This window comes from Pteropus medius, unplaced genomic scaffold, assembly GCF_902729225.1.
Source record: "Pteropus medius unplaced genomic scaffold, Ma_sr-lr_union100, whole genome shotgun sequence".
In the NCBI taxonomy this organism is placed as follows: Eukaryota; Metazoa; Chordata; class Mammalia; order Chiroptera; family Pteropodidae; genus Pteropus; species Pteropus medius.
In genome coordinates this window covers 13,674,489-13,692,587 of record NW_024340692.1, presented here as the reverse complement: position 1 = coordinate 13,692,587, position 18,099 = coordinate 13,674,489, and the positions used below count along the sequence as shown (strand labels likewise).

The 18,099-nt window shown below is 37.5% G+C and overlaps 1 protein-coding gene across 1 annotated transcript in view; it reads right to left on the bottom strand.

The window, feature by feature from the left end:
* Nucleotides 1-7,571: 7,571 nt before the first annotated feature.
* LOC120621278 (histone-arginine methyltransferase CARM1-like) overlaps nucleotides 7,572-18,099 on the bottom strand; it is a 196,344-nt gene continuing 185,816 nt past the window's right edge. The window contains exons 10-12 of the mRNA XM_039886560.1: nucleotides 16,514-16,603; nucleotides 14,492-14,629; nucleotides 7,572-7,665 (exon numbers count right to left, since the gene is read on the bottom strand). Coding sequence (XP_039742494.1) covers nucleotides 7,572-7,665; nucleotides 14,492-14,629; nucleotides 16,514-16,603 — 322 coding nt within the window. The remainder of the gene's footprint in view (nucleotides 7,666-14,491; nucleotides 14,630-16,513; nucleotides 16,604-18,099) is intronic.

Below are 18,099 nucleotides of genomic sequence, written 5' to 3'. Positions count from 1 at the left end.
GACTTGAGAATGAAAATTCAATTACAATGAACAAACACTTCTTGAACACTTTCTGTGTGAAGGTCCTATGCCAGGCCCTGTGGGGAACATGTAGATTTGTGAGATTTGTTCTATGTTCAGAGTGTTTGCAAGCAAGAAGGAGGAGGTAGAAATTCATGCATGGCTGACTATGGTATAATATGGTATCTTACTTTATGAAGGCAGAGGAAATGGAACTAGTAGTAAAGCTAGACGGCTTCTAGGCAGCCCCTCAAAGCAGGCATTGCTGGTTTCTTGCCTTATGTCCATTTGTCTTCTTTGGGAATAGAATTCTACTTTGTATTTTTTGGCAAAGATGAGTCTGCCTTCGCTCAGTGATAAATCTTATTTAGTTAAGCCTCTTTGTGCTAATGGCATATTTCTTGTCAGTGACTGGTTTCGAGGTGGATATGTGACAGTTCTGGCCAATGAAGCATGAAGGCAAGTCTTTGGGTTGCTTTTGGAAAGACTTTATTGCAGTAGAGAGAGATCGTGGTTAAGGGCACAGACTCTGGAGTGATCTGCCTGGTTTATAATTCTGGCTCCACCACTTGTTGGCTGTGTGTCATTAAAAAATTTACTTAACCTTTCTGCCTCAATTTCTTCATCTGTTAAATGGGGTTAATAATAACACATACCTAATAGAGTTGTTGTAAGGATCAAAATTAGTTCATATAACACGTCTTCGAATAACATCCTTTTGTCTAATGTTTTGTTTTAACATTGTTGAGGTACCACAGGAACTTAACTCTTGCTTATATCAATTAGCCTATGGTAAAACTAGTTTCCTCATATGTCATTTTGCTGCAGTTCCAAGAACCTATCGACAATGTTAAATGAGGATCTATTGCATTTGTAAAGCAGTTACAACAGTGCTTGGGATAGAGTGTTATATAAGTGTTAACTACCATCATCATACTATATATGGAGGAGACACAAGTAGTATTAGCCTCTTTTTATGACTCTGGACATCTATGTGCCTGGATGAGATGCCTGTAACTTTCATACTGGCTTTGTGCCCATGTCGGGGGCTGGGTTATAAGGGAGGATGGCAGAGCAAAAGGAGAAAAGAACTTTTGTCTTTGATGAAATCACTGAGCCACTGGTCATCAGTCCTGGAGTCCATTCTACCTCTGGACTTCTTGTTACTTGATATAAAAAATTTCTTTCTCAGTCAAGGTCTTCTGTTGCTGGCAGTCAAAGGCAAATTTTAACTTCTACAGAGACTTTGTGGTGTATATCCTGAAGTTCCTCATCCAGTGCGACTCCTAAGTCTCTGGTGTCCTGGCTGCACATCTCGAGACGGAGGCTACCTCAGAGCAGCCCCTGACATCAGCTCCTGACTAACTTGCTGCTACTCTATGGGGTGCTGGCCTTACCTGAATTACAGAAGGATGGTTTCATGAAAGACTGAGATTTCAAAGGTCTCCCTAGGTTCAGAATCTACTCTTGATATTCTTGACGGACTTGCATTGAGGTCACTTTCGATTTTAAAAATATCATGGTAATGTGATTTTCCCACGAAACACAGTCGATTTATACCTAATTAGCGATCTCCTTTGATTCTTAATAATTCTATAGATTACAGGATTGGAATAAGTTACTAAATTCCTCCAATAAAATAAACTCTACCCTACATTATATCATTTTTTAGTAACATTTAGTAAGAATGTAGTTGAAGTTCAAAAAATAAAGTTAGGAGGATAAAAAACAATTTTTAAGGAATATATCAGGAGATATTGATTACACAGAGGTGCAGCCTCTGAGTTATTGGCAAAAAGACACTCCCCTACACCCACTCTGTAGTGTATAAGAATATCAGATTTGTGCTTCATTTGTTTCTTCTTTGCTGGTTAGATCAGGATTGGTTCTTATTCCTTGTTTGTTTAAATTGGCTAATCAATAAAAAATTAAAAAGACTTTGTTAAGAGGCTGAGGTTTCCCCTATTTAGAGGTCAAAACCCAGGTCTCTCCTTTACCCAGCACCACACTGTGGTAGGCTAAGGAGTAACGCCCAAGGGACAATCTGAAGGGCCTAGGTCTGTCACTCCTTCACTCTGTCCCCGGAGTTTGACATGTGATGAAAAAAAATTCCATTTTGAATTCTCTCCTGGCCTTGGATTTAAAAATGACGTTAACTGTGTGAGTTTGGGGAAGACTTGGAAGAGCTAGTTGAAGAAGCCCACCCTAATTCCTTTCCTCCAAGAAGGGGGGATTGCTCAAAATTGCTTCTGGAGCTTGACCAAGCTCTTTTCCTGATCCATCCACCACCATAAAGTCATGGGGAAAATTACAAATTCATAAATATTACAGATCTTTGGGATTGCTCAAAGATTGAAAAATATCAGTTTTTTGACTCCTTAAAAGTCATGGGTTTCAGCTTTTGTGCACACTGCTATAGACTGGTAATGATTTCCTAGAGCATTGGGCTTAGAAGGGCTTTGAGGCCAAGTGAGGGTTCAGCAGGAAAGAGTGCGGGGATTGATTATGAATGTCTGCCCTGGGTACGGGTGTAGACAGTGGTGACAGCTATATTGTGTTTCTGCAATCCAGAGTTTATACAGTTTCACCTACCATGCTTGAAAGGCAGTTAGAACATTGTCAGGCTTGATCTCATAATTCCAATTACTCTTAACTTTAGGAAAAAAAATTATTTAATGTACATTTATTGAGTACCTTTGATGCTTTAGGTACTCTTAGCTACTGTGGGAAATTTTTAAAAAAATTAATTGGATTCAGATCCAACCCACAATGGATTTAGTCAATAGAAGAGAAAGATACGTGTTTATTTAGGGTATGAAGTGAGAAAATGCTGCAAGAAAGGATTAGATAAGGGGAGGGACAGGAGATACACCAAAGGTGAGGAAGGGTATTTTTGGTGAGTGTGGCAGGTGGTCATCAAGGCATGCTGGTGAGGGTGTATTGGAACGAAGCCTGCACTGATGTGAGTAAGATTGTTGAAATAGATAAAAAGGGAAGACTATTTCAAACTGAGTGGTCAGAATGAGCAAAAGCACCAGAGTGGAAAGCTGAAAGCTGCGGGTGACTGACTGACTGATGAGAATACGTAGTTGCTGTTTATTCCAGTCCCCTTGACAGATTGAGCAGGTTGCCTGTTGGGCTTCATTAGATTGTCATGCTGATGTGACATCCATTTTTATAAGGATTTTGGGGCCAGGGGAAAACTTGCTCTTTGGAAAGATCATCTTTCAACACCGTTTGACATGTGACATATAACAAATATTGTAAAGTAAAGGAGAGCCCCATTGGTATCTCACATTGTACATTTTTATTGTGAACCTAAGAGAATTGACAAAGATTTCATCTTTATTTTTTTAACTATGTACAAAATCATCAAATATTGCCAATGAAGAACATTCCTGACATCGTATTATTGCATTACATGAATATGGCAAAAATTCTTTAACACACTGCTGAGCTAGGAACTAGCTATTGATTTGTTGAAAATATTTGCAAAAACAGTCAGATTAAAATTTTGAATAGAAGATCACTCCTAACATGCTCTTATGTCATGTCACACATATGCATACATATAAACATGAGGTAGGGTTCAGTTAACTTGCTTTTTTAAATACTTCAGAAATTGAAGCAATGTTGATGGCTTTACTAAAATAATAATAGAGATAAGAGAAACCAAAAATTTTTAAAAATGTTCTTCAACTACATGCAGAAAGCTGTAAAAAGCCAGCGTAAGTAGCACCAAGAAATAGTCAACAAAATTAGGAGCACATTTTAGAGTTAGAAGAAAAAAGAATTTAAATAAACCTAAACATCCTATACAATTTAGAATGCATGTTTGGAACATGAAATATGTACTTGGATGTCGAGGGACTTCTCAGGACTTCATTTTACTTACTGATTGGCTTGTGACTATCTTCTAAGCAAACCTAAAACAGAGAAGGTGATTCTATGATGCCATAAGTGATTAAGTTCTACCAAGATCCAAAGCTATAGGCAAGCCAGTTTTGTTCTCACATCCTCTCCTTCCCTCTCCAGACCCTCCCCATTCCTTCTTCCTACTCTGGCGCCTTTCCCTGGAGTTTTTATGGGCCCCCTTAGATCTATATTTATCCACTATATTTAGTAAGTTTGATTATGCACAGCTTAAATTCAGATCTGAAATGATGATCTAGATTTTTGTTCACTGAAAAAACTTTTTCTTTTTATAGGTTTATAGCAAAGGCTAAGCAATGACTTCTCTCTCTTCTTGTTATTCAATAGGCTCACCTTGCACTCTCCGTTCTTTCCAGAAGGCTCTGCTTGCACATCAGTCCGTGCAGGTTCCTTCCCAACATTTAAGTCTCCACTCAGCTAACCTCCTTTTGGAGAGGCCGTCCAGACCACTCAGTGTAAATAACACCCACGTCCTAACCCTGGCCTCTCCACTGCCTAGTATAACACTGTTGGTTCTGCTATTCCTTTATGTGGTTCTTTTTTGGATGGGTAAGTTTTTATGTTATTGAAAAAGTTTTTACATGCAGTAAAATTCACCTTTTCAGTGTATACGTCTGCTATATTTGACAAATGCATACAGCCATATACTGCTACCATGACAATCAAGATATAGAAAAGTTCCACTGTCCTGAAAAATGTTCCTATTCCCCTTTATACTTAATCCTTCCCCCAACCCCAGCTCTGACCTGTTTTATTTATCTATAGTGCTGCCTTTTCCAGAATGTCCAATAAATGGAATTATATAGACTGTAGCCTTTTGAGCTTGCCTTCTTTCACTTAGCATAATTTACTTGAGACTTGTCTGTATTGCTATTGTATCAGTACTTCTTTCCTTTTTATTACTGAAAATTATTCCATTGTATGGATGGACCCGTTTGTTTATTCATTCTCCAGTTCAAAGTCATTCTAGTTGTTTCTAGATTTTTTTTGTAATTACAAATAAAGTTGCAATAAACATTCAAATATAGTTTTTATTTTACTTGCATAAATACCTAGGAGCGAGATTGCTGGAACTGTCAAAATGCTTTCCTGAGTGGCTGTACTATTTTGTATTTCTATCAGCAATGAATAAGAGTTCCAGCAGCTCCACATCTTCACCAGCACTTGCCATAAATTGTCAGAATTTTTATTTTAGCTATTCTAATGGGTATGTAGTAGTATGTCATCATGGTTTTAACTTGTGTTTCCCTAATGACTAATGATGTTGAACATCTATTTTCTCATGTATTTATTTGGTATTATATCTTTTTGATAAAGCGGTCAAATCTCCTGTATTTTTTAAAATTGTTTTTGTATTATTAGGCTTTGTTGAAAATATATCACTAATCCTTTTTATATTCTGGATACTAGTTGGGTTTTTTTCCAGATTTCCAAATGTGATTTCCAAATATTCTCACCCAATTTTTGACTTAGCTTTTCATTCTCCTGATGTGTCTTTCAAAAATCATGTTTTTAATTTTTATAAAAATACAATTTATCATTTGTCTCTCTTCATGAATCGTGTTTGTGGTGTCATATTTAAGAAATATTTGTCTAACCTAAGTTCACAAAGATTTTTTTCTACATTCTCTTCCTAAAAGTTTTATATTTTTAGGTTTTACATCTCAATCTACAATCTCTTTCTAGCTAATTTTTTAGATGGGGTGAAATATGGATGAAAGTTCACTGCATACTGATATCCAATCATTTCAACACCAATTTTGAAAGACTATCACTTCTCTATTGAATTGCTTTTTCAGTTTTGTTGAAAATCAATTGACATATATGTTTGGTCTGTTGCGACCTCTATTTCATTCATCTACATGTCATCCTTTCATTAGTACCACACTTCCTGGATTACTATAGCTTTAAAGTAAGTCTTGAAATCAAGTAGATACTACTGTTAATCTTTTTCAGGGAAGTCACATTTTTAAGTACCCTCATCTGCTTAATTAAATATGTCAGTCAGACTTGCTGCTGAGAGAAAAAGAGAAAAGGCATCTCCCTTTCTCTCAACAGTCCATCTGTTTTGACAGGGCCATGGCCCTCTTGGGTATTACTAGACCTTTGACAAGCTCTTACTTTGCCCTTATGGCCATTGTGATTTTGCCTTTATACAAAGCAAGGCTGGCCAAGCCAAGGCCAAGACCAAGGCCAAGACCAAGGCCCTCTCTAGGTGATTTTTGGTAAAAACCTTGTTTTTATAAGATGACATGGAAATGGGACTCCAGTGTTACTAGTGTACATGGTTCTTGCATTCAAAAGGTGAGTTTTCTAAAGCCCTCCAAAAATTCACTTCTGTTCCCAAAATCTAAATGATTCTGTTTGGAATGAACTATAAATCATTATTTATTTACATTATTGAGAGAGTTAGAGATCAGAGACAGGAAGAAAAGAGAGGAAGAAAGGAAACTAGATTTATTGAGCACTAATTATGTGAACTGTTAACTACTGGGACACAGTATGAAAATCCTTGCAATCTCCCAGTGCGGTTGGTGTTATTCCATTTTACAGATGAGAAAACTGAAGGCTAGGCAGGTTAAACAGTACTGAGTAGTCATTCTGCTGTTCTCTCCAAAAAGACACAAAAGACTTGTGTCTTTTGCTTTATATGGCAGGATTGTGTAAAAAAGGGATGGGAGTGAGGACTCCTCTATTCCCCAGAATTAAAGATGAAACCCACATACTTAACTAGCAATAGATTTTGAAGATTCATATCATATGTGACAATTGGTACACAACATATACAATTGCAGCTTTGTCTGCTCCCATCCCCGCCACTTTAAGGTCAAAATTTCATTTTCCCATCTTTGCCAAAGAATTCTTGGTTTGGTTTCCTGAGTTTCCTCTTCTTTTCAAGCTTTTCAGCGCTACAGAGACATAATACTTTGAGTAAAAGCCTGGTGGAAGACATCACAATATGAGGGAACAGTCTCTTTTTATTAAGGAAGTGAAGAGTGACAGTGTCCAGTGGTTTTATTTGTGTGGTTGAGTTCATGTGTGGATTTTTAATTAGCTTATACTGAATAGGTGTAAAGGTGGAGAGTTTTTCCAGAAACATTTGTGGTATTCATCTCATTGTGGCAAGTTATTAGTGGCAAGACAAAATCTACATAGCTTCTAAAGAGAGGTATGTCCTGACTTACGTGATCTCAAAAATGTCTCAAAAATATACTTTAAATGGACTCATGTTTTAGATGTACATACTGGAATAACTGCTATATAAAATCATCCTTTAGTGAATGAAGGTTAAAGGAAGTCATCCTTAAACTCCACATTTTGCAGATGAGAAAACCAAATGCCGGAAGAAAAGTGACTTTGCCTAAGGACGCACAGCTCATTAAAGCTCAGTTGAACCAGAATTCACCTTGTAGACTCTCCAGGGCTCTTTGCTTCACGACCAGATTGTTATATATTGAATTTTGTTTAATACAACAAAAAATATTCAACTTCATATCATGATCCAAGTCTCTCTGGAGCAGAAGAGTTGATGCCTTTTCTACTCTTAGGAAAGATGAAATTATTCTGAACTTCTTTACCTGATCATACAGTGAATTGAGATTTTATGTACACAGGTGTGAAATGAATGAGAACATTTCTTACCTAAAGAAAGGATTCTTTAAATCGAGGATATTCCCAGATCTGAAGCCTGTCTGGTTTACCAGTGCTGTGATCTGAATGTCATAGCTCTGACTGTATGGAAAAAGAACAAAAGCAAAAACATATCTCACAAGGCTGGTTAGCTATTCACATACGTTTAGGGCATATTCGACACATACCTACCTCATGAAGGTTTTAAGAGTACATATTTGTTATATATTTCAAAGAGAGTTTATTTGGAGGCTATTAATATTAGCATGAGGCAATGAAATGCCTTGTTTATTTGTTAGAAGAATTTGATAACTATAATTTCTTCATCTAAAAATTATAAAGGTAATGGCACTCTTGGTTGGTCAAAGTGATTTTTTTTTGACCAAGGAAAGCTTTACCAACATCAATGAAATGGCTTTAAGCAACAGAGATACTTTATAGGTCACCATGAACGTACCAAAACAATCTTAATAATGAAAGGATTGCCTAGGATTATTGATTTGATAGTGAGTGATTCACTAACCAAGGGAGAATGTGCCCTCATCTAAAAGTTTAGGAAAAGAAACCACTCAGGAACACTGTCATGCTAGTGCCCAGATACCCAGAAGGTCCACGGCAAACCCCAAAAGTTATGTGCAATAATAAAATAATCAATAATGGATAATCTTCCAAGACTACAAATATATGACCCTAAATAATTATTAATTCTTTTGAACCAGTTATTGAGCAATGTGTATTATGCCAGACTTAATCATTTTAAATCTTATGGATGAGGAGCAAGTGACATAAATGGAGAAGTACCTTAGTTCAATGTTTGAATACAAAATTGTCGCTTTGAATACCAATATTTCTTTTGTAATATTCAAAAGAATATTAGAGAAAACAGAAGGTACAATAGCAAGATAGGTTTAGGGCTGACCATCAAAGAAGAATGAGGTGGGGAAATGGAAGTGGCAGGAATCATGGGAAAAACATACGAAAAACATGGGAAAAAATGGCCCAAATCACCTGTAGATTTACTGATAAATAAAGGAAAGAATGAAAACTCCAGCAGGCACAGACTGTAGACCAGAATTCTTCAAAGGGGTTTGACTATGCACCAGAGAGGATGTGAGACATTATACTAGGGCGCGAAAGTTTTTAAAAATTTTTTTCAGTTAGTTGCTATAATGGATTGAATTGTATCCTTCCAAAAATATATGTTCAAGTTCTAAACCCTACTACCTGTGAAGGGGGTCTTATTTGGAAATAGGGTTTTTGCAATGTAATGAAGTTTAAATGAGGTCTTATAAGATTAGGGTGGGCCCCAAATCCAATGACCAGTGTTCCTACAAAAAGAGGAGAAGACACATAGAGACATACGTAGGGAAGAAGGCCAAGTGAAGACAGAGGCAGAGACTAGAGGGATGGAGCTGCAGGGAACACCAAGGGTTGCCAGGCACCATCGGAGGCTGAAAGACACAGGAAGCTTCTTCCCTGGATCCTTCAAAAGGAACGTGGCCCTGTTGACAATTTGATTTTAGACTTCTGGACTCCAGAACCGTGAGGATTAATTTCTGTTGTTTTAAGCCACCCGTTTTGTGGTAATTTGTTACAAAAGCCCTAGGAAACTAATACAGTTGTTTACCAAATACATGTTGAACACTAGTGAATTCATTAGATACGGGATTCTAATCACCAGTTAAGAATGAAGATATCCAATATGTTCATCTAGCTTCTCGGATTTTACAAAGGTAAGATTCTGATTGTATCTTGAATAATGTGGTACAACATTACAAAGTAAGTAACAACCATGTGATGGGAACATGAGCCAGAGCTAGAAGAATCTTGGTAGTATTGTAGAACAAAGAAATGTCACTTAAAGCTGCGCCAGTACATACTATTACTTCGCTGTGCCTAAGAGTACACAATAATTCCTTCTGATTCCAAATATATAGCTAGTGAGAGGTTTCATCTTTGGTGAAGTCCAGGGTGGAGCACTTTAATGATTATCATAGGAGCGGCACCTGAAGGTTTCAAAAGCTTTAATTCTTTGATCAGCATTTTTTCTAGTTCCATAAACCCTAAATCTTATCAAACTCTTTACAAACCAAATCCCCTGGCAAACCTGGGTATAGCAGTCCTTCAAAGAGATCCAAAAATTACAATTTATGTTTTAAAACATTTTGGCACAGGGTAAGTGGCTGAGCTAGATCCAACAATCAGCCTATATTTATTTTTTCTATTCATCTTTTTTATTTCTATTTTTGTATGTTTCATAATATACACATTATATGAGTTTCTATATGTGTATATACAGAGACATGTCTATGCATGTGTGTATGTGTGTATGTATAATATATAATATATAATGTATATACATATATATCTATACCTATAGAGAGAGCTTAGTTTTATGCTTTCTATTATTATTACTGTAGTACATACACATAATTAAAAGAGAAATATTAGTATACTTGAGAAGAACATATATAAAGTGTTTTTATCATAGGCGCACATGATCAAGAAAGTTTAGAGACCACTTCTGTGAACTTTAGGGATATAAATTTCATAAAGTTCACAAAAAAGATAAGTTCTATTTTATTGTCCAAAGCAATAAAATGAATGACAGGTAAAGAATGATGGGAGGCTGTCAAAAATAAAATGCTAACAGTACAATCGTAAATGGTCCTGGCGGAGAAGAAAAGGGCAGCCATTGTCACACCTGTGTGGTTGCATAGCGAGTTCTCCCAAGAGGTCAGAGTTTAAAAGATTATTGGACAGTAAGGGAGGAGGAGATCTTATCCAGACAGAACAAAGAGGTAGCATCTTGCTGAAAACATAGTGGGAAAACATCGACATTCAAGAAGTGCTGAGGGGTTTGTAGAAAATACCAAGGAAAACAATAATTTTAAAACAAAAAATCCTATGAGATACTATGAGAGTAAGAAAGAGAATAAGAGAAATGGAACTAAAATTTATTGTGGACCTACTATGTGTTAATTACTATACTATTTTCTCTCCTTTAATATTTACAAAAGCCTAGTGAGACAATTATTATAAATTCTACTATGTAGATGATGAAGTCAGGAAACTGGGGTGCTACAGAGAGGTTTTAACTTGACCAAGATCACTCAAGTACTAACCAGTACGTAGAAGAGACTACACAGAACCAGGATACATCAGACTCCAAAACCTGGCCCCATTTACTACACAAGTGAGGTAAAGAACTTTATTCCTCCCTCCATCACTTCCTCCTGAAAAGTACCATATGCCCATGACATTTTAGCATCTTTTTTCATTTGTGTCAGGCTAAATTCTTAATAAGAGAGGGGTAACCAGCTTATGACTCCTTCATTCAGGTAGTCATTCCACAACATTGTGGAGTCTATGAACTATATTAAGGAGGGATACACTACAGAATAAGACTCAGACTCTCTTTTGGGAAGCTCACAAGTAGGCAAATAACAGCAATACAACAATGCTGCAATAATAGCGGCCTGGAGGGCTGTAGCAAGGGTTGTAAACAGTACAAAAGTACCAAAGGAGGCAGGAGAGCCCAAGGGCAGCACATCTCAGAAAATGCTTGTAGAAACGAACTACTTCAAAGCAAAGAGCATTTTCTGAAATGCAAAAGCATATTTCTAGTTTGTAACATCTTGTGTAGGAATTGGGGTGAATAAGGCTCTTGAGGCAGAAATGTTCTTGGAACTGGAACATGTGGAACTACCTAAAGACTCACAGAGGAGCCATATTTGTAGGAAGCAGTATGACTCGGTGACAGCACAGAAGGAGAGAGTGTGAGTTGAGAAACAGCATGAAGACGATCACATCTCTCACCACCACAGAAGCTTCTTGCAAACTGCTGTCCAGAAGCATCCTTTTAATCGGATGATGAACAACCAAAACATTAATAAAAAGATATTATTCGAAAAAAAGTTAAAAAATAGTAAAATTTACTAACAAATGTAAAACACGCATTAGATAAATGATGCCATGGCAGAGAAACAAAATGTGAGCAAATATTTTCTAATACATTTTTTAAAACCACATTGAAGCTTTCACCTCTATGAAGGAAGCAATCACTTTTATGAAGGAAGACCATAATACAGAACTACAATAACTCAAGGAAAAGAAAGAGAAAGAGCTCAATGTGCTGATATGAAAATATCTTTGAGATGTACTGTTTGGTGAGAAAATTAGGATATAGAAAACAAATATAGAATGTTACCATTTAAATATAAAAGCAGGGGAAAATTGTGTGTGTATGTGTATACACACATACATCTATTCCTCTTTCTACCAATACACTGTATCCAGAAGGACACTCCAAGAGGATATGTAAGAAACAGCAACCGGTTATATGATGGAGGAGAAGGAGAGGCATGAATGCAGTCTCGCACTGGGAGGAAGACTATTCATTGTAAACCTTTTTATACATTTTTATTTTGAATGGTGTGACTATATTATCTATTAAAAAATTAATTAACCCTTTAAGGAGATAGTAACTTCTGATAACTAGAAATCTACTATGCTGTCACTAAAAACTAATAAGAGCTAGGTTCAATTAGCTTCATTTCCCTTTTTGGTAGGGTTACTGGACTGGGCTATGATGATAAAACCAGAGATGAAGCTTATCTGGGGAACTCATTCAAGAAGGGTTGTATCATATTTCCTTCTGGCTTGATGAAGGAATGTGGGCTGCATATGAGTTCAGGTGGGTGGATTTTGAGCTAATTCCATGACCAAACACAAAGGGTGTAGATTAAGCTATGCAAATTTTGATGGAAGAGTTCATCCCTGGCCTCTTTCTGCTTCATAATTTTTAAATAAAAATTTTCTTTTTAAATTTTCAAATGATACAAAATAGTAGGACTCACTAATATGCTATACAAAAGAATTTTAAAAATAAATAAAATAATCCATTCGCTCTAGTAAGGATCTAAAAATAGCATGATGAATGCATGAGTGGAATAAATGCAAAAATTTGAAACCAAAGTTGACAAAAATCAGCTGTACACTAATCTGACTTAAACCAGATCACATAAAAATGCACTTTTTTTTGGTTTTAATTGACTAAACACTCAAGTAAAATGGCCCCCCCAAACTTAATTTAAACTTTAATTACATTATTATAAGTATATACTCAAAACAGCAGTAGTCGCTGTCACTTTATACCCAGCACTTATCTGTACACATACGCTGTTCTGAGAAACATTTCACAGGGGCCATTGACTACCTACGTATTTCCAGAGGGGTGGACTTAGAATTTCTGACTATTTCACAATCATTCTTACAGAAGGGAGGAGTCAAGGATGTTAGCCTGAAGATATTTCATAGAACTCTCCGAATATTTGAACAACTGCCATTTAGAGGTTGGAATAGACCTATTTCTTCTGAATTCAGAAATGTAACTAAGATCAATGAGTAAAATTTATAGAAAGTAAGATATAGGATAAACAGCAAGAATAATTTTTTAATAATTAGCATTGTCTAAAGTATTAGACATCAATAGCCAATGATCATATGAAAAATTATCTAACATTATCAATAGATACAAACCAAAACAATTAGATTCAACTTTTAAAAATTATTTTTGGATCTATTAGATTGGCAAAAAACCATAGAGAATGATAACATCCAGGTTAGAGAAAGATGTGGAGAAATTATCGATTGCTGGTGTGGGTAGCATAACCACTGAGAAAGGCAATATCTATCAAACTGTACTGTGTACATACTCATTGATCCATCATTTCTATTTCTAGGCTTATCATTTAGAAATATTCATGTCACTGTGCAAGCTATATATTCAAGCATATTTAGTACAGATTTTTTTTCACAACTGCAAAAAAATATTGGAAGTAACTGAAATATCATCAATCAGAGAATTTTAAAAGACATTAAGATATATTCATGCTCTCAACTATTATGTATCTATTAAAAGAACAAAGCAGATTTATCTATACAGATTCAGGATTTATTACTAAGTGAAAACTGAAGTTGCAGACTGCTAGTGCAATCTTGTAAAACAACAACAAACCCTCAATGGTTTTTATTTCTTTGTTTTTTGGGTGGTTTTTTTTTTTTTTGGTGCATGCACAGAAAATCACACAAAAGGACACAAACCAAGGGATCATATCTGGGGAGTAGGGTGAAGGGTAGGAGTGTAGTTGGACTCCAGATACTTTTGTAGTTTTGATTTTATATTTGAGCATGCTAGGTTTTGGTAATTAAAGAAATAAAGACTTTACAAATTGAAGGGTTGCCCTGTGAGGTGGTGAGCTCTCTGTCACTGGAGTGTTCAAGCACAGGCCCAAGAAAGGTGGAAGGTAGGGAGGGAAGAATGTTGAATTCTCATTCAAAGACCTCTGAAAGTCCTTGAACCACTGTGCCACTCTTTCCTCTAATTCATCCAGGAGAAGCTCCAACCAGGTCAAAGAAAATAGAGCATTTAAAAAATGAGATAAATCAAAGTAATTGCTGTAGATACCTCTTGAAATCCATTACCAGAGGGAAATAGCCAGTCTGATACACCATGCACTACCCCTGCAGTGTAGATCGATTTTATTTTACTAAATTTGGGGGTGTGTGGCTAGACAGATGTAAATAGGGCCAGGAAGCTGATGTGGGATTTAAAGCACTCAGTAATTCAAGCCTTTGGCAAGCACTCCCATGAGCTGATGAATTTCCTTCCTTCCTCCATGGTCAAGTGGAGAACACTGCCCTTGAGTTACCCAAAGCTCCTCTTCCTTGCTACACTCAGTGCAAGGGTGACATTTGTCCTGCAGGCTTTGTAGCTGAGGATACCTGTGCAAACTCAGCCAGGGCTTTGTAAAGCTTCCTGTCCATTTTTTGGTGCTAGAGTCTCAGTGTCTGGTCAGCTTCCGAGCTCACACCAGTCAGTGCCCACTAAGCAGAGGTGGGATTGTGTCTGTACTTTCCTGCTTACCGTTTATTGGCTACAAACAGCACTTTCCCTGAGAGGGTCTCTCCTTCCTTGGCAAAGAGAGGAGTCTGAAGAAGGCACCGCACCTGATACCAGTGGGTCAAAGGCTCAGTTGGGGCTGTTGACAGCCACACTGTTACCCTGTAGGGCAAGAAAAGAGTTTAAAGCCAATTATGTTCTAGGCCTGTATGAATGGATTGGTCTGGGGATTTAGGTTGATAAATAATTTTCATTGTTTTTGACTCATGGAACTCATTTAAGATAATGATAGCTCGTTTTATTAAGCAGTTGTCATATGCTGGGTACTACAAGAGCTTTATGTATGTTAGCCCATTAACTCTAAACAACAATCCTATGGACTAAGCCCAGAGAAGTTAAAGGACCTGCCCGGTGTCACACAGAGGACAGGTGAAAAGCCAGGCTTCAAACTCATGGACTTGGCTACTCTGTCCATTTGTATTTCTGAATCAAAGTTCGTGAGAAGCCCAATAAGTAAGAGTTAAATTGGGAACTGATTTGTTTGAAAAGTCTGGCAGAGTGAGAAGTATGGAATCCGGCCTCTTGTTGGGTCATGCCAACCTGCTCAGGGAAGCTGATGAGGCTTTTGGAAGCAAGAAAAACCTCTGGAGCACATGACCTCTACTGCCCTTCCTGCGAGTGTTTGTGCGTGTGCGAGTGTTTAAATGGAGGTTCATTTCACATGATAAACATCTTGCTGAGCTTCGAACACTGAGGTCACTGGCCCTGGAGTTAGGCAGTGGCTGTGGGCTTATAGGTGCACATTAACTGTGGGGTAAATCTCTAGAGGGTACATTTTGATTCAAAGATTTTGGAAGGGAATTATATATAATTTAACTACTAAGTAATATAAACCACTTTTATATCAAAATATACTCAGCTATATTATGGAGTAGACAGCAAATTTTCTACAGCTTTTTAAGATAAAGCATTTAACTTCAAAGCAATTGCCCCCTGGAAGCAGACCACTTTAAGCTTATCTCCCTTACCTTTGCAGGGACAAATTCATTTATGAGGGATATTACTGAGGAAAAGTCAGAGGAAAAAATGTATGGATTCTTTGAACAAACATGGTTATGTGGTGTAGGAATGACTTGCATATCATTTTCTTTCTCTCTGATTGTCAGGACAGACAAGGCTTCCTGGGGTCCCCTCCGTCCTTGAGCCCTCCAAACCCCCTGAGATTTATCACAGACCCATGGGCAATTTTTTCTCAGCAGCTGCAAAGATGAATCTGGATGTTTTTATGAGGAGTGGAGGCATGTGTACTGTAAAAGTTTTCCTTTTGCCTGGTCATGTGACTCAGATCACATCTCTTTGCTGGTTGGAATACGCAAGGAAGCCTGGGCAGAGAGCAGGGAAGTCAGGAGGATTTGGGGGCATGGAAGTAATGCAGCCCTTACAAGGAACACCAAAGCCGAACCGTCAGCTTGTAGGTGGTCTTTCCTGTCTTTTGAAGGCCTGCAACTTTCAAACCTTTGCATTAGGGAAAAAGGAGTGCATGGATGGAAAACTTATCTAATGTTGCAATTAGCATTAGTAACACCTGCCTGCCTGCTCATTAGAAAAGGATTCTAGACTGTGAAACAGAAGGCTATGATTTGAAATGGGGGAAAATATGACTTGAGGTATTAACCCAGACATAAGAGGTTCTACAGTCAGGTGTGATGGGAGCCAAGGCAGGGCTTGGGGGCCTCTCATTTATTCTGGAAAAGAACAAGAGGGTTAATAAAGCTCAGACCCTCTCTCACTCCTCCAAGTCCCAACCCACTGGCTTCAGCGGTTTTACAGTATTTTAGCTAGAGCTGATATGACACTATGGAAAACCAGCTCATTTTTACTTCTCCCTAAAATCTAAAAGTAATATCAGTGCTTATTTTTTTTTGAAACACATAGAAACCAGTATTATTGTTGCTGAAATTAATTTTTAAAAGCATTAAAGTTATGATTACAAATTGTAGAGGACAGTACGGGATAGAGTAGGTGAAGCAGGGGGATGATACATACAGAGATCCAACAAAGGCCACATCAAACCAGAATGCCAGGCCGTGGATGAGGCCAGACTGTGCCATTTGAAACACAAAGGGAATTTCTACTCTGCAAGGAAACATAAAAAGAAAGAGGGAAACTTTAAATTATTTTTTTGTTGTTGACATACTAGATATACTTGTGAGATCATGGGAACATTCACAGACTATTTTCTTTTTCTCTTAAACACTTTTGCTTTGGCAGCAAGATTCTCTCAGTGTGATTACTATCTCGGTAATGCTGCACATTTGAGAATGTTGCTTCTTGACAAAATTCTGCAAGAACCACACCACTGTGCTGCAATGACCCAGAATGCCACTGGGTGAGTGTAGCATCTGGAGCTGGGTTTGACTACTGAAGAGAAAGACAATCCAGGACACAGGTGACAATCATCCTTCAAGGAGCCAAAACATGGGCTGTGGCAGATCCCCTATGCAGCTGTTCAAATGGTAAGGCTGTTCAGGCCTCTAAAAAATGAAGTGGATCACAAGGGGGAACATCAAGCTCAGAGGCCACTGTCACAGTTCATTTACTTTTCAGGGAGGCAATTTAACTTCCCACCAGGCTCCAGTAAGACTCATGCAGAAGTGGCCATGGTTTATGCCAAATGCAGAATAAGTGTGAATAGAAAGAATACTGCAAAAGATATAACAAAATCTAGATGCTTGGACCTGCTTTAAACGTGGAACCTAGGAAAGTCACTTAAATTCTTTAACCTAAGTTTTTTCATTTGTTGAAGGGTGACAAAATCTCTCTCCTACTTCCCTCACAAGATTCTTGTTAATGACAAATGAGAAAAAAAAATGTATATGAGAGTGTATTGCAAAGTTTAAAGTGTTTCACAATTAAAAGATAGTATTATGAGTCCATCGCTGGGACTGTATCACTCCAAGGAGACTTATTTTAGGGAGTGCTCTAGAGATCTGTGAAGTAGGTTGCATATTATTTGCATTTGTGGTGCCCCTAAAGGCCTAAATTCTTCCACCCTTCAGCAGTCAGAGCATTCCTAGAGTTGTACTTGTCATATTTAATTTGTTGTTATTGCGTTGTAATTATTTCTTCCCATTTTTGGCATTCCCCTAAACTATGAGCTCCTTGAAAGTAGACTTTAAAAAATTACTTTTTTGTATCTGTGCATGCACCATAGGATCTCAATAGACAGTTGTCGAATCAATGCACAAATGAATAGATGATATCCCTGGAAAACCAACATAGACTGGATTTTCAAAAAATTCCCTGGGACCCAGGAGGTAGCCCAGAGCAGCAAATGAAGCCAATTAAAGGTTAATTTCATCTGAACCCATGGTAGTTATTAGAGTTGCTTCCAAACGCCAGCTCTCTTGCTCTGAACAGCAGGATTGCATTTATCTACTCACTTGAGCTCAGGCGCTGCCATGTGATTTACTTTGACCAATTAAATGTGAGCAGAAGTGAACTGTGTCATTCCCAGGCACAAGCTTTTTTTGCTAGTACTCAGTTTGCCATGCTCCTTCTTTTCCTCAGTAATCAGCATCATTCCAGACAGAGGCTGCCACACCAGCCTGACTGCTGGGGTGGGTGATGCT